The sequence below is a fragment of the Macaca nemestrina genome, chromosome 9 (genome assembly GCF_043159975.1).
Source record: "Macaca nemestrina isolate mMacNem1 chromosome 9, mMacNem.hap1, whole genome shotgun sequence".
NCBI classification, from domain to species: domain Eukaryota; kingdom Metazoa; phylum Chordata; class Mammalia; order Primates; family Cercopithecidae; genus Macaca; species Macaca nemestrina.
In genome coordinates this window covers 130,223,374-130,240,575 of record NC_092133.1, presented here as the reverse complement: position 1 = coordinate 130,240,575, position 17,202 = coordinate 130,223,374, and the positions used below count along the sequence as shown (strand labels likewise).

Genomic DNA, 17,202 nt, shown 5'->3' with positions numbered 1-17,202 from the left:
GCCTGAGTGACAGACTGAGACCCTGTCCCAAAAATAATTAAGTAATTAATTAAGTATGAGATAGGTTTGGGGCAAGAAGAGTTGCAAGGAGTCTAGTGTTATGCATCAAGTGTCTGTTGAGAGGACATTGGTTTGGCCCTTTGAAAATTATTTCCTAAGACTCAGTGGTAAATTACATTTCTTTGAATGTAAATTTTCTTATTGGCAGTATAACATACATACAGAAAATCACTAGAGTACCACATCATGATAGGTTTTTCACAAAGTAAACAAAGTAACTAGCACCCAAATCAGAAAAGGTAACTGCTATTAACTCCCCAGAAATCTCTTCATGCCCTCTTCTAGTCATAGCCATGGTCCTAATTTCTAACATCATAATTTAAAAAAAAATCTTTACAGACGTTGGTAAGTCCCATACCATTAGTTGTACCCATTTAATGTGTGCAAAAGTTTTTAGTATATTCAGAGTTATACAACCATCACCACAGTCTTAGGATACTTTCATCATTCCAAAAAAAGAACCTCGTTTGCCTGTGTTTAAAAATTTGCCTGTCTCCCCGTCTCTACTAAAAAATACAAAAAAAAAAACTAGCCGGGTGAGGTGGCAGGCGCCTGTAGTCCCAGCTACTCGGGAGGCTGAGGCAGGAGAATGGCGTAAACCCGGGAGGCAGAGCTTGCAGTGAGCCGAGATCTGGCCACTGCACTCTAGCCTGGGCGGCAGAGCGAGACTCCGTCTCAAAAAAAAAAAAAAAAAAAAAAAAAATTTGCCTGTCTATAAATGGAATCAAACAGTATGTGCTTGACTTCTTTGACCCAGCGTAGGGGTTCTGATACTTATTCATCCCCACTATGTGTAGTTACGGTCTCTCACAATTTATTCTACTATTGATGGACATATGAGTTGTTTCTGGTTTTTGCATGTATGTTTTATATGTGTTTCTTGGTGAATATAAATTTCTATATTTCTGTTCACAAGAATATATACCAAGGTATGAAATTTCTGGGACATAGGGTATGTATAAACTTGGCCATTAGAGTTACTGTCAAAGAGTTTTCCAAAGGGCTTATACCAGTATACGTAGTCCCACAGCAGGATTTGAGAGTTGCAGTTACTCTGCCTCCTTGCCACACTTGATATATCCTCTGTCATTTTCATTTTAGCCCTTCTGGTAGTCAGAATGCTGTCACATTGTGGCTTAATTTGCATTTCTCTAATGACTAATATAGTCGAGTACCTTCTTTATATGCTTAATGGCCATTTGGATATTATCTTTTGTGAAGTTCCTGTTCAATACTTAACTTTTGTCCATTTTTCCCCTACTGAATTGCCTGCTTTTTTCTCACTGGTATGATACTTTCTGATTTGAATACTTCCTGTATTCTGGCTAGATATCTGTATTGCAAATAAACCTCTCCCTCGGTGGCCTCCCTTTGTGCCAGGTTACTTTTTATGCATTGGAGAAATAATCTTATGACTGACTCAGATACTGACATAACCTTTGCCAACTATCTTTGCCTGATAGATTTTAAAAATCAAATCATATGTCAAGCTTAAATAACAATTCTTTCTCTTGTTCTCTTGTTTAATGATGTCATCATAGTGGCATGTTTAAGAGTGTAAGATTTGTGAGAAGAGGAAATTATGTGAATGTTTGCTCTTTTTTTGTTAAATGTTGTATTGGATTATTTCGTTTGAGACATGGCTACTTTTGTTTTGCTTCTTTTGTTGTGCAAGTTCATGTTCTATATGTGTGGTGTAGACACTACTAGTTGCTTACCCAACTTTCATTCTCTCTCCTTCTCTACTAACAGAGCCCTAATTTGTTTAGAACTGTAATATGCACAGTTAAAACAACTTGTCCTCCCAGGACCTTTTGCAGTTAGGGTTGGTCATGTGATGTGGTCCTGCCAAGAAGATACAGATACAAGTCAGTGGGTGAGTGGGACTTCCTGGAAACCTGTTGCTTTTCTAAGAGAAAGACTTAGCTGACATACATATTTTGTCCTTTGCCTGTGATCATGATGCGTAGATGCTTGCTGGCCATCCTGCAATCTTGACAGTGAAGATGTGCTAAAGATGGCAGAGCAGAAGATAAAGCTTGTTTTTTTTTTTTTTTTTTTTTTTAATGGCATCATGAAATCTTTTTGTATAAAACGTGAACTGCTCTTTTAAGGTTCTACAGAAAAACAGAAGAGATAGGTGATAGAGAGGGAGAAAGAAAGTTGTGGGGAAGGGAGAGAGATTTATTATAAGGAATTGGTTGATGTAGTTATGGAGGCTGAGAAGTCCAGTGATCTGCACCCTGCAAGCTGGAGACCCAGGAAAGCTTGTGGTGTAGCTCCCATCTGAATCCAAAGGCCTGAGAACCAAGAGAGTCAATGGTGTAAGTTCTAGTCTAAGTCCAAAGGCCTGAGAACCAGGAGATCTGATGGTGTAATTCCAGTCTGCAGGCGGACTGGAGTGTAGAGAGAGCTAATTCTCCTTTACCCCACCTTTTTGATCTATTCAGGCCATCAATGGATTGAATGATGCCAGTGTGCACGAGGAGGGCCGTCTGTTTACTCAGTCTACCAATTCAAATGTTAATCTCATCCAAAAACACCCTCCCAGATACGTTTGGGAGGTTTCACCAAATATTTGGGTACCATATTCCCCAGTCAAGTTGACACAAAATTAACCATCACAGCTGCCTTCCTCTGGGCCTCATGTTATATGAGAACAGTATTGGGTAAGCTCCTACAGTTGGATTTCCCTTATATTTTGCTGAACTCAGTCCCTAAGCAATATATGCATTACTCAAACTTACTGACTTTCAAAATCAGTAAGTCAAACTTACTGACTTTCAAAGTCACTTTCAAAAGTGACTTGTGGCAAGTGTGCCATGGTGCTGAGGTCTTTGTTCATTTCGACTGGAATAAAATCGGACTTTGCCACATCCTCCTAAGATAAAATAGGTATGATAGCATTTACTTGAATTGGTTCTGTGGATGTTGGTACATTGTGATTTCAGTTACAGAAAAGCCACAGATGGAACTGATGTTAAAAGCACCTCAAGGACAACCAGGGACTAGAGCAGATGCCAAAAGGAGTTCTTCTGCTCTGTCATCAAGATTCTGAATCACTCAATTTATTGGACAAAAGCATTTAGCTCTGATTCCTTTTGCGTTCTCTCTAAATCTCCATCAGAATAAGAAGAGACTTTGAGAGAATTAAACTGTCTTCTGAATATCTGTTACAGATGTGAAAGATACTTGAGAAAATACATGACTGTGATTTCATCATTTTGGGAAAAGCAGTTTGATATGCTTTGACTTGTGTTATTACTACAATTCCTTCTGAGATAGCAACTCACGTTACGCTAACATGGGCCAAAAAAAAAGTGCTTGTGTTTTTGTCCTTAGTAGAGTTTTTTAAAAATTAAAAAGCTACAAATTAGTTTGTTTTAAATAGTATAGCAGTAGATTTTAGAGGTCTCTTTGAGATTTTAGAGCCTGTTCATCCCTTAATTAGGAATTTCTAGCCAGGACTCAGAGAGGATAAGGGCCCAATTTCTGGTCAGTAGGGGTGCTGGTTGTGAGGCTGTTGTCTCAGCTCCAAACATATCTTCACACTCTGCTTTGTCATGAGACTCTGCAAACCACATCTGTCCTTTGCTGGAGAGCTTTTTGTTAGGGTCCACCAGGATTGGACACGAGAGACTGGAACCTGGAGGCGGGAAGAAGGGAGCTCCCCCTTTCTGTTTGCTTTCTGTTTCTAACAACGATGGCACAGCCGTGGTTCTCCAGAAGCTAAGCAGTGGCTGTTCACTCCTGGAGGAATAGTGGGTTCCAGGGTGCAGTTTTCCACACTCGTAGAACAGCGTCATCGCTCCATTCGAAGATCACAGCACCATCAGCCGGTGCCCCTCCTCAGACGTTTGAATCCGAGCTCTGTGGAGTCCCCACATTTCTGAGGTGCCAGTACCAGGAGAGTGGTGTCTGCTCCTGAGACGTTTCACTCCCAGCTCCTGGAAGAGCTTCCACATTTGAATGATCCCAGACTTGCCTCTGGTTCCCAGCCCTAAGCGTGGTGACTTCCTACTGCGGTTCTCTCTGTGATACCTGAGAGTCCCCTTTTTGCCTCCCACCTCTTGACTATCTGGTTGACGGTTGTTTTTTCAAACATCTCCCTTAGAATAATTGCTGTGGTCTTGGTTCGAGATAGAACAGGCACCCAGGTTTATCAGCTCCTGGAAAACAGCCATGAGACCCAGGTCCTCTTCTATGTAATCCCAAGCTCAGGTGAAATTTTCCACTAGCTTTCCTCAACACAACATAGGGATCCCTCCCTAGATGATGTGATTCACCCCCATGGGCATAGCTGCAAGATTAGGGGAAACTAATGTTTTATCTAGACCCTGGTCATAAAGACCTCTCCTTGCTCCCTCCTTCACTCCCACCCTGCTGTTCCTCAGTCTCCTCGAGACCTCTGTCCATTCAGTCTGTTTTCTCCTATTTAATAGCATCATCTCAGCTTCCCTTTTCTCTTTATAAAGTCAGTCTGGATCTCATTACCATCATTTCAGTCACCCTCCAGTCCCTTTTGCTCTCACATGCTTTTGTTGTCCTGCCACACCCGATGATAGCACCCAAGCCAGAATCATTCCAACCTCTCTCCTCCCGTGCTCTGACATGACGGTAACTGCTCTGGAGAAAATTCACAATCTAAGCGTCCGATGTCAGCCAGATCCTGCCTGCCATAGCTCTCCTGATACCTCTGCTCTCTCCTGATCCTACCCTGCTGCCTCCTTTTCATCTCACTTGGAGGGTGGCCTCACCTACCCTTCTCATACAACTTGAATATGGAGGCAATCTTAAGGGTCTATTTCTACCTCCAAACCTACCAGCATCTTGTCTTACTTGATTTGGAGAAAAAGCTGTTCCTCCTTCTGTCATAGGCTAAATCTTCCACTGGCCTGCTTTCTTATCTATTATGTTATCTAATTTACTTTCTATTGGCCCCCTCCACTTCCAATGTAATTTAAGTCTTATAAGGGCAGGGAATTTGCATCTGTTTTGTTTGTGCAGATGTGAGGTGTGGGGAAAGGAAAGCTGATGAAAAAGAAAGCTTGAATGATTCCAAGAGTTTTGACCTGAGCACTGGAAGGCCTAGAGTTGCCTGTAACTAAGCTGGGGAGGGCCATTCATGGTGAGGTTTGGAGGGGACAGTCAGGAGTTTAGTTCAAGACATGTTAGCACATTAGACATCCACGTGGGGATGTTGTGTAGGCAATGGGATGTGCAACTTTTAGAGAGGTCTAGGATATAGGGATAAATATAGGTGTCATCATTGTAAAGATGGCATTTAAAGCCATGAGACTAGATGGGAACTTTAAGGAGTAGTTGTCAATAATAAAGGGAAGGAGTCTAAGGACTGAGCCCGGGGACACTCCAATGTTAAGAAGCCAGGGAAGAAAAACTACCAAGGAGATTGAAAAGGAGAGCCCTGGACTGCGAAACCAGGTGGAAAACCAGGACAATGTGGCATCCTGACATCTCAGTGAAGAAAGTGTTTCAATGAAGTGTCCCACTTCTTCACACTCCAGAAAGTGTTGCTGGCAAGTGATATTAAATGAGAACAGCGAGTGAACCATTGGATTTGGCATTGCAGGGAGTTGTCATTGACCTTGGCAAGAGTGGGTTTAGTAGAGTGGGGAGGGGATGAAAACATAATTGGAGTGGGTTTAAGAGAAAATGGATAAATGAAGGAGAAAATAATTAGCTTGTGAGGATAAAAATTTATGAAGATAGAAATGTGTTTCTGATTTAAAAAATCAATCTTGGTGCCATTATAATCCTATGGACTCTTGAGATTACTCTCCACATTGTTTTATTCTTCCGAATGCAGTGCAGGTTCTTCAGCTGTTGCCGAAGTAGATACTGACTTTGCTGGGAGCATGACTTTGTGCAAGGCATAAAGGTTATACCTCTGCAGCTCTTCTACTTTTTCCCTGCCATCTCTGACCACTCAACTCAGGTAACCAATGAGAGATGCCCTGTTGATCTCTTATCCTTGGGAATAATTTTAATCTCTTCCTCCTGTTTAATGTTAGTGTCCTCCTTTCCCCATATATGTGGTTGTGTGCCTGTTTGTTTCATCCATGAGAGGAAGCTTTTAAGAACTGGAACTCTGCACCAAATGTGCGATGAAATGACTTTGTTGGAGACCCATTGTCTGCCTGCTGGCTCTCATCAGTGATGACTTCACACTGCCATATTTAGAGAGTTTTACATAGAGCCTTTCTGAACTGGTATTCTGGGAAAATAAAGAGCTGGCTGTTTGCAATATGTTCTACCAGAAGTGGGGTGTTCACTTTGTGTTCTCTAATAATCAACTGTTTGGAATCACTTTTTTTTTGGCACAGTGAAAGGGGAGCTAGATAAACAGATTGATAGATGAAGAGGTGAAAAGTAGGAAGGAATGGGAAAGAAATGGGAAGAGGATCTTCCTAACTACCAGTTGCTTTCATGTGGTAGAGCTTAATGAGAAGATAATAGGTTAATTTACTGAGCTGTGACATATTTACATGTAAAAGACTTACATGAGGTCCCTTTCCCTTTTTTCAAGTGTAGATGATTTTGAGATGACCTGGTTGCTTCCCCAAGGAGAGGGGCTTCTGGCTCTCCAACGGGCAGTTTTTAGGGTGTTGGAAGTAGAGAACACTCTCTTGGTGGGCTTACATCCAGATGTGATTCTCAGTGGATTGTTTTCCTTTTTGGCAGCATCAACTGGCTCTAGCGGCCAAGGCTTCTGCAAGGCTTCCCATCCAGGAGCTTTTCATCCAGGGATGCTATTGGAGGCCAGACTTCCAGTTTTGCTAGGAAGAGATGCCTATTAAGTTAGGGGGCCAGGGATTTGATTGCAGCAGTCGCTATTCAAGTCAGCCAGTCATCATTTCATCCATAAGTCAGGAACTCTGTACTTGCAGTCCCAGTAGGCCCTTGCTCTGGTGATGTGATTTAGAGAGTCAGTGGCAGGGTTTGAGCTGCAGTGTGAGCACAGAGGGTTAATTTAGTCACAGAGAGCCTGAGCAGCCTGTGAGAGTGACCCTCTGCATCCTACATGGAACGAGGGACAACACGGAGAGACTAAAGACGATCCCTCAAAGCCTAGCTTCCTTCATTGCTCCTTCTGCTGTGGACTGTCCTGTGGGGACAGTACACATGCTGGAACATATTACAACATGGGCAGCTGTTTGCAGTGAACAGTGATGCAAAAGCTGAGATAGTATCCTCATAAAGACCTCTAACCTCAAGTCTTTTTTTGTAGTAGGAGGAATACATAATTTAGACAATATTATCTTGTACAGTTAACAAAAGGAAACTAGAATAAGAGGGAATTCGCCTCTGCTGAACAAACCAAGCTTCTCTCTATCATCTAGCAAGGCCATAAAAATACCATCTACAGATTGACTTTAGTAAAGGAGCCCACTGAGGACACAAGCACCTGAATTACAGATTCCCGGAGCACACACAGGCATTTATCGCTGACAGACAAAGAAACAAAATCTCCAGGAGGCAACTGGGATCTTTTCATTTTGAAAATGCTTTAATAAGTGTTGACAACACTGTTTTGCAAAATGTAAAGGTACTGTACAAATTCTTAATACAAAAAGAATAAATTAAAAGCAGATTTCTTTTTTAATTCTGCAACTTTGTCTACAACGTACATCTTTTTCATTGATTACAGTTGAACAGAATCCAGTAAAATCATTTTACATGCTCTACAGTCAGTTTCAGGAGCAACCTAATCTTTTTTCCCCCATTATTAAACTAGACTCCATTTTACACAACTTGTAATAAACTATTGACATTAATGTATATGTAAAACTTTACACCTAGTTAACTAAGCAGTAACTGGTCGTCTGATAGCACCTGGATGGGGTTTGCTATATTTAGAACTAAACTAATAATGAAAACAAATTGGAATTTTAACAGTTTCAACACTCACCTGCATATAATAAAATAAAAAATCAACCTGGCTCACAACATAAGTCTGATGTATGAGTTTTCACCAGTCTTCTGGCTGAAACAGGCCATTTCTTTTACGCATCCGAAGAATCCAATAGGGGCTTTATATCAGACCAGGGACTTCATATTTCACCTTATTTTGTTTTAAAGGAATAGGGATAGAGAGTTTGCAAGTGCTTGTGTACAATAACTACATCATTTCCCACCACACTGATCATTAATCATGTCAGTCTCAAAGGACTAACGTTTTATGTACATTTTGTATTAACTGAACTCAGCTAAACAGTAAAACCTGTTTTACTTAATCTCTGTCTTGACTACCAGACTATCACGATGTTTGCTGGAACTGTAATTCCTGTTCCCACTCCATTTCTCTCTGTCCCCCGAATTGAAAACATAACCCAAGTCTTTAGAATTTTTGCCTCTCATTCCTTGCAACTCAAGTGGGCTAGAATCTTGATCCGGTTTTCTCCAGACTAGATTTCAAGCTACTCTGCATGGTGTAGAACCTGTAACCACATAACCTCATCACCTTCCTTTTCCCTTTTGACTTTTCCTGTTGCACACAGTTCAGTCTGACTCTTCATGAATCTTCTTTGGGAGAAAGAAAAATGGCCCTATGTATCATGTTTCTGAATGGGGAAGGGAGAAAAAAAAATCACTGCTCTTTGTAGCTCTAACCATGAAAATAAAAGCAAAAAAAAATCCCCCAATGAATCCCTAGAATCATTTAATAATATCATAACCGGTTTCTATTTGTCCTGCAGGTGTACACTTAAAGCGTTCTGGGAATATTAATCCCTTCTGCATGCTGGAATCACCAGTCTAGCCATGCATGGAGCTGGGGAAAGCAGGCCCTGAATCGTCTACAGAGAGTTGGTGGAGGAGGCCACGGCCCGCCTTGTCCCAGCCAGGTGTGTGCGCCCCAGCTCGACTCTCGGTGGTCTCCAGGCTGCAGCAGCAGGAATACCTTGGTATTTATTTCGTTTTAGTATCCATCCTTACCCTCCTGGTCTGGTACAGCCTATGGTTATTCTTGGATTCCACATACATGAAAAGCGAAGATTTTTCTTTTCTTTTTATGCTTAAGCTAACTTCAGTTCTGCTTTCCCACAAAACTACTCCCACCCTGGCTCCTGTCACTGGCTGTCAATGTCTTTCCAATAGGAAGTCATTAGAGTGAGAAAAAAATTCCACCCCCACCCCCCACCCCCCAACCACTTGCGCCCAAAGCACAGCAACACCACCTCTGCGGAAACCTTTTTGTGCCATCTTGAATAACCCAACTAAAGTTGTGCACTTGTTATTATAAAAGTATTTTTGAGGCCTTTGAAGATTGATGGCTTTCCAGTTGTGTTTGAGGTGTAGCTTAAAACACATGTAAATGTGCAGCTCCCACACATTAATTTTTGTCTTCTTTCCTCTTTTGGTATCTGCACACAAATGTGGTGCATGACAGTAAGTGATGATGTGGACACATGGGCCCTTTGGGAGCTGGTATTTTTTTCAACCCTGCTCTGCCTGTTGGCTAGTAGACACATGAGTCAAATCTTTCTACCTAAGGGCATAGTTGGGTTCTTGGAATAAGTGACACATGGGAGAAGTCGGATCTGAGCTCTTTTGTCACACAAGTGCTAATGAACAGAAAATGAGCCACAACAGTTAAACACTGAATGGATCGCAATGTGCTTTTCCCTTGGTTTCCCATAAAAAAGAAAATGAAACACCTTGTGCAAAAAAATAGGATATGCTTTTACTGGTTTGTTTTAATGAGAGAGAACCACTTTTGGCCATTATCACCTTATGTTACTACAAATCCTGAAAGGAAAGCAGCGTTGAGTCTTGGGCTTGGCTGAACCCCCTGCATGGACCGGGGCTAACGGTGCCCTCCATGACTCCTGCGGGTCTCTCTTCCTTTGTGTCCAGATGGATGGCGGCTGTGAGTCGGCAATGCCAGCCAAGACTCCCTCGTCTTCACCGTGGCATTGGGGCAGTTTCTCAGGCCCTCTACGGAGAGAGACGTGGGCGAGTAAGGGAGAGGGCTAGAGAGAGGACACCAGTTTACACAGGGTTGACTTACACTTATGTGTAGTAGTAGTTCAGAATTTAAACGAAATTTCCTTGCAGAAAGAATGTCTTCCTCTTGGCTCCTCTTAATTTTTTATGTTTTTATTTATTTTTAATCTTTGGCAGCATAGAACTGATCGTGGTCCTCCGATGCATCTCTGGTGTCGAGAGCTTCCTTTCTCATCTTCCCCTTCCCCTACAGCCACTCCCCACAAGCTGTCCCATCGAGGAATATTTCAGGTGTAAACTGAATATGCCACGAGGCCTCCTCTTCATGAAGTGCTTGATTGGCCTACTTACGGGTGGCAGGCTGGACACAGCTGACCGTCTTTCTGGTCACCCTGTAACTCAAGTCCCCTTTCTTGTTCTCTCCCAATGCTACTTGTCCGCAGGAATTGGATGCCAGCCGGCCCCCCTGACGGTTCCTGGCCTAGGGGCTGTCATGGCAGAGGGAAGCCACCAAGGTGCCATTGAGGATTGGTGTCTGGCTCTCCATGGGCAAGAGCGCCAGGGGACACACAGTGGGACCGGAACCTTCCAGAGTGTCTCCTCAGTCAGGTTTTCGAGGGGGAGGGAATGCGGAGACAGGAGAAAAAAAGTGCTGCGGGCCGAAGCTGGTGCAGGGTGACGGTGCGTCTGGGTAAGGCAAATGAGAGGCAGTGAGGTGATCTCAGAATGGCGTTGAGGCGGTCAGATTAGGCCGGGCTGGCTCACACGAGGGTCCCGGGCTTGGCTTTTTCCTGCCCGTACCACTGGACATCAGCTAGTTCTGGATAGAGGGAGGAATCCAGGAAACAGCTATCATTGTAGCCCCTGTGGGAGGCCCAAGAAAGGAGATGAGACAGTTAGTGGAGGAGGACGGGCTCAGCCAGGCCTAGACTGAGAAGGATGTGTTCACCTTGACAGGGCCCTGTGCTAATCACGAGTCTTTCCTGTTCAGAGCAGTGAGGCCTGAGACCCTCAACAGTGCTGCGTGTACAGAAGGCCCCAGAATCCACACAAAGGGGCCGCCTGAAACCTAGAGCATTTGTAAAGGAGGAAAACGTAAGGTAACGCTTACTCAGTGCGCTGGTTCTTCAACGTAGCTGCATCCAGGGAGCACCTGGGAACTCTCAGAAATACTCATGCCTGGGCCCCGCCTCGGGAGACAATGGCCTAATTGGTTTGGGGTGTGTTTGAGCGCTGGGAGCTGCCAAAGCTCCCACCAGGTGATCCTCATATGCAGCCGAAGCCAGACCCTCCGGGCTGTCCTCAGGGGACTTTTCCCACGGGACAGCTGCTGGGGTTGTCCTCCGTGAGACCCCAGGGCTAACCAGATGTCACTAGGACATTTTCATTCTGTCCGGAAAGAACATTCGAAATGTGAGGTTTCCCTATGGTGAAACTGTGGTGGTATTTTGAATTGTGTTTTAAAAGTTTAAAAAAAATGGTGACGTTGCTTTATTCTAAATAACATGTATTGTTTTGTGATTATAAAAGTGTGTTCATTTAAAATATACAGGAAAGTCTATAGAAGAAAATAAAAGGCTTTTTTTTTTCTTTTTTTAAGTATTTTAGGTAGGTATCACCATTTAGGTTGGGTAGAAGTAATTCTTAAATCTCGAGAAGCAATCATAGATAGGTGGAAGCCGATAGTCATTACTAGGGATCATGATTAGGAAAAACAGCCTCTCTCCAATGATCCTGAATGAGCCCGTTGAATTCGTCTCCTGCAACTGATCTCCCCGTGGGGAGTGCTAGGGGAGTGGTGAGGGATGGGTGACAGGAGGGGACCCTAACCCAATGTAGTTCGGAGCAGGTGAGTTTTAGGAGCATTTCAGTACCAAACACAGCTTCACGACTGAGAATCAGCAGTCATCCCCAGCTTTGTTTCATTTGCTAACCTCTCTAGGAACAACTGGATGTTGTAAATGTTTCTCATCTGGCCTGAAAATCCACGAAAGCTGGAAAATCCCAAGGCATCTGTGCACATACTGGTGGATTTTAATGAGAGTCCTGTGCTTGGAGCACCAGAAATAAACCAGCTTCAGAAGTAAAGTAAGAAAAGGCCCTTGATTATGACACTGGCCACGGGTATTACTATATGTAGGTGGTAAGTGGACGTTTCTGGGATACCTGTCCTGCAAACTTTCTTTCCACCCTGAGCTGACTTTTGAAATTGTGCCTGACTGAAAAACTTCTAAGGGGGGAGGTGGTTGGGCCCTCCAGGGGTCCTGTGTTTCTCTTAGGGGGACAATCTCTCCCTAATTCCATGTGGTCCTGGTGGTGTTCTCCACCATGCTGCCATCCTCACTCCCGGGGGGACCAGGGGACAAGGAACCCAGTGGGGCCGGGCCAATGAGTCCCCCGATCACAATCCCTGGTTCAAAGATGGCCATGTGCCTGAGCAGCTTTGAAACCACAGAGATGTCATTTCCTCCTGAGAACGAAGTTAACAGGAGGAGGAAGCAGAGCTAGAGATGGAATGAGACCCAGCCAGCCCAGGCTCCAGTGACATCAGCCGGTACATGCTCTTGTTTGCTTACGCTTGTTAAACTGAGTTTTTCATATGTAACTAATGAATACTGGCACATGTAAGTAGTTTCTTAAACTGTTGATGAAATGTTTGTTTCTAACACGAACATGATCTGGCTCTGTTTGGGACAAAACTTCCCTAAGGGGCTTCATGAGATCTAAGGAACCACTGTAGCCAGTGTTTCCCAAAGTAGTCCTGTGAGTTGCTCTGAGGGGAAAAAAAAGGTTCCATGGATAAATACATTTGAGGAGTCTGCCTTTCAGAGGCCTGAAATGTAAATGTATATATTAAAGGTTCTGAGAAGTCCTGGATTACTGTTTGCCCCAGAACTTCTGGAACAGTATCACCTATGAAGATCCACAGAACACACTTTGAAAAACACTCTTAAATAGGCTAATATTATAAAATGAGGTTGACTTATCTTGTATGTTGGATCCTGAACAGTTTCTGGTTCAAACTATTACTGTTAAAGTTGAGTAATAATTGTGACAATATAACCTGCTTCACAGGGACTAAAAGTCCACTATGTATTGATCATAAAGGCTCAAGGAGAGACCACCGAGTTCAAAGCAGTGACTGGATAAGGCAGTAGATGAGGTTAAGGGTTCCTGTGGTGGTTTATTCGGTATGTGAAGAGCCTAACCCTTAGCCTAACCCTGTGCTGTTCTCCTTCTGGGTCACAGAACCCATACATGACAGGGCATTGGGATCTGGATGATGGGGTGGGAGATGCTGGATCGGTGGTTTGGTTCTCAGGTGGCTCCCCGAGGGGCCACAGTATGGAAACCCTGGCCTGCTCCTGCCTCTGAGGAAACTAGAGCTGGAGGAAAAGAGGTAAAGATGTATTTTTCCAAAATTGTGATGTCTTACACGGAATCTTTCTTAGTGCTTCCCCATCATTACTGAAGTATGTAAGGTAGTTTTAAAGCTATAAATGTTGCTTCATGTATTGGTCTCTTATTCTCAAGTTTATTCTCAAGTTGGGGGAAGAGACCCTTGTTCTGGCTGCTCAGCTAAGCCTTTCAGTACAAATTCAATTTTAGGGTAATAGTCAAGGAATGCCATGTGCTACGAAAGCAAAATTAATGAGAGAGACCCTTTAGGAAGCATTTATTCTTCATGAATAATACAAATGGGGCCACTTAATAGTTGCCCTAGTAAAGTCAAGTCAGTCATTCACTGGAATATGAGCTGGGGCAGGATGAAGATGTAGCTGTGCTCTCTAAACTGTGACCCAGCAGAGCAGCTTAGCACTGGGCAGTCTGGGTCACAGAAGTGACAACGTCAGAATCTGTGAGGGCCAGTGCCTGTGGGGGCTTTCCACAGGAAGAATGCGCTTTCCCAGAACTATGCTCAGAGACGTGTGGCCTGCAAAGTGTACTGGCCAGGGGCCCTCTGATACCAGACAGATGGCAAATTCACCCACATCTCACAGGATTGTGTGGTTTTTAAGTGCTTGGCATAGGGAGGTGGGGCTGCTGGGAGGGAGGAATTTCAAACTGAATTATTTTTGTAAATGTATAACTTACAAAACAACTGGTAGCACATACTTGGGTTGTTGAATAGTCCTGCAGTTGGGGACGAGGCCCTCTAGAGGCATCCTGTCTCACCTGGTCTGGGAAGGTGCTGTTGCTCAGTATATGTAGGTGTGTCCCTGCATGTGCACACATGTATGCATGTAGATATTTCAAGCAGATGTGCTTACATTTCCACAGCAGCTCTTTCAAACCTGGTTAGTTCTAGTTCTGGCTATCATCCCAACCTCCATCACCTTTAACAGATGAGATGATCGGCCCTTCCATACTGGGGGAGAAAAAGGCCATTCTTCCTACTTCAAAAATACTGCTCTCATGACATCATCCTATCTTAAAATCTCTTCTTTTTTCTGGCACTGGCCAGGGGGTGGTCTACCTTCCTTCCAAAGCCTAAGTCCCTGTCCCCCGATTCCCCATCTGCCAACTTGGCAATATTGTCCGAGCTTGTCAAAAGTCCAGTTTTTTCTCTTCAGGAAACAAGACTCTCTGTTAACCACCTCACGCTTGTCTGTGCATCCGTGTTTTTGCACTTGGAATGGTCTCTCCCTGTCTCAACCCCCTCCTCCCACCGCAGGCTTCTGAGCCAGGCTCACATAACATCTCTGTGAACTCAAAAGTGACCCTCTCATTTCTGAATCCTCTCAGCGTTTTGTTTCTAAGTCTTAGAGCACTGAATACATAAGTGTGGCAGTTTCTCATGCTCCTCGTATATCTCCTGATAGACTGTAAGGGTCCTGGAGCTAGGAACCAGACCAGGTGTTTTCTGCCCCTGTGCTTTGCAAATTTCGACATGCATTTTATTCACTCAGGAATCTTGTTAAATGCACACTAGGTTCAGTAGGCCAGGGTGGTGCCCAGGAGTCTTAACTTTCTAACAAGCTCCCGGGTGATGGTGGTAGCAATAAAAATGCTGGCTTATGGACATTTCGAAAAGCAGTGCTCATAGCCTTTGGTACTCAGCACAGCTGTTAAGAATGCTGGGATGAAATGATGGGGGTGCTTCTGGATCAACTCAGTCTGCCCTTGGTGCTTTGAAACTTACATTGCAGTGATGCTGTTCTTTTCAGGAACAGTAAAATGTCTACAAATATTTGAATATAGGTAGAACATGGTGAGTCTAAAACATACTTTGGGGCCAGGCGCACAGATCACTTAAGGTCAGGAGTTCGAGACTAGCCTGGCCAACATGGCGAAACCCCGTGTCTACTAAAAATACAAAAATTAGCCACGTGTGTACCTGTAGCTACTAGGGAGGCAGGAGAATCGCTTGAACCCGGGAGGCAGAGGTTTCAGTGAGCCAAGATCATGCCACTGCACTCCAGCCTGGGCAACAGAACAAGACTCTGTCTCAAAACATACTCTGGGGGTCTTTTCTGGGAAGCAGTGTTGGGAATATCTAACATCTGATGTAAGAACCTCCATCTAAAAACATATAGTTCGCCATGTATCTGGAAATAAGGCATAAATACAGCACTCAGATGTATCCTTGTGGAAACGGTGACACGGAGAAAAGCAACACACATGCAGCACATGTGGGACCACAGACTCATGGGCAGTAGGAACAAAACTCCTCTTACGGTACCTCTATTCATCAGTACTTTGGTGAGGTGGAGACTCAGACCCATCCAGAATGGGTGAGTTTTCTGTTGCTTCTCTGAACAAAGGAAAGCAGGAGGAGGAAGAGAAGAGAGGTCATGTTACAGAGAGAAACTGGCACAGACACGATTAGCAGCTTAGTAATACATCCGAAAGGCCCACCGATTAGATACCTGAGTTAGCAACAGATCATACAAGTCATGCAGTACTTTCAGTCCCCATAATTGAGTCAAAGACGTAATTTGTTAGGAGGGATGGGCCCTCTTTGGCACTTTTTACCCATGGCCTCATTTCGTGTCACATCATAGCAAAGAGTTTACGCAAGAACCAAAATAGCTGTTTTGTTTCAGATTTGTCTTGAGTCCTCACTAGTTGTACATGGTGAAATAGGCAAGATTCAAGACCATCTTATATGCGTAGGACCCTGAGGAGTGCTTGTACATTTCAGAGCCTGTTGCCAAATACAATCATATATTTGGATCGGGTGAGACTGGGCATGATTCAGAAAAGATCTACAGAGGGATCTTAAGTTTCTTGTTTAGTCACTGGAGGTATGTATTATATATATGAAAGATGTGTCATTCTTTTATGAGCTAATCTTGGTGAGACTCTTAGACCCTAAACCTTGCAGAGGCTGCCTGGCCACACAGGTGAGAGCTGGGGTGTGGGTGGTACGTGAGTAGGTGTTAATGATCTAGAGTTAAGGACAGAGGGGCAGCTACTGCCCGACAGACAGCCCAAGAAGTAGGAGTAGACACAGGAACAGCGAGTTGGGGCTCCAGTTTCCCTTATTTTAAAAGGAATTAGAGGCAGCATGGGATTGGTCAGTGATGGTCAAACTTGAGTGTGTGTCAGCATCACCTGGAAGGCTTATCAGAAAGCAGCCTGCTGGGCTCCACCCCCAGAGTTATGGATGTTTTTAGGTTACAGGTGAGCCTGAGAATTTGCATTTCTGATAAGATCCTGGGTGAGGCTCTCACGTGCTGCTGCTTTGGGACCACACTTAACTACCGGTATAGTGGGAAAAGACAGGGTTTGGGGTCACAGAGGGCAGAGCTAGGATTCCAGCTCCCTCCAGCTGTCAGACTTTGGGCCAGGCACTTAGTTCCTCTGAGCCTCATCTATGAAACTAAAACGTCTGGGTATTTCTGTTGCCAGGGGACGATAAGGATTATATGAGCTGTGTGTTAGAAGCTGCTCCCAGCCTTTGAGTACACAGCAAGCACTCAGTGTTAGAACCCTTTCTCTCTTACCAAAAATGAAGGCTCCAGAAAACCTTGTGTAAAAAATTACTACAGATAAACCTGCTACAGATAAACCTGCAGGAACAAAAATGCCGGCCAGTGCCTGTAATCCCAGCACTTTGGGAAGCCGAGGTGGGCAGATCACCTAAGGTCAGGAGTTCGAGACCAGCCTGGCCAACGTGGTGAAACCCTGTCTCTACTAGAAATTTGCCAGGTGTGGTGATGCACACTAGTA

The 17,202-nt window shown here is 44.0% G+C and overlaps 1 protein-coding gene across 16 annotated transcripts in view; it reads right to left on the bottom strand.

The window, feature by feature from the left end:
• Nucleotides 1–2,096: 2,096 nt before the first annotated feature.
• Nucleotides 2,097–17,202, bottom strand: part of LOC105490635 (FERM domain containing 4A) — a 699,298-nt gene continuing 684,192 nt past the window's right edge. For 10 of the 16 annotated variants that reach the window (XM_011756455.3, XM_011756457.3, XM_071068801.1 and 7 more), the window contains one exon: nucleotides 2,097–10,890. In XM_011756455.3, coding sequence (XP_011754757.1) covers nucleotides 10,788–10,890 — 103 coding nt within the window. In that variant the 3' untranslated portion in view covers nucleotides 2,097–10,787. Of the gene's footprint in view, nucleotides 15,782–17,202 lie in introns of all 16 variants that reach the window. The other 6 variants (XM_011756462.3, XM_011756453.3, XM_011756458.3 and 3 more) reach the window with 2 other exon arrangements.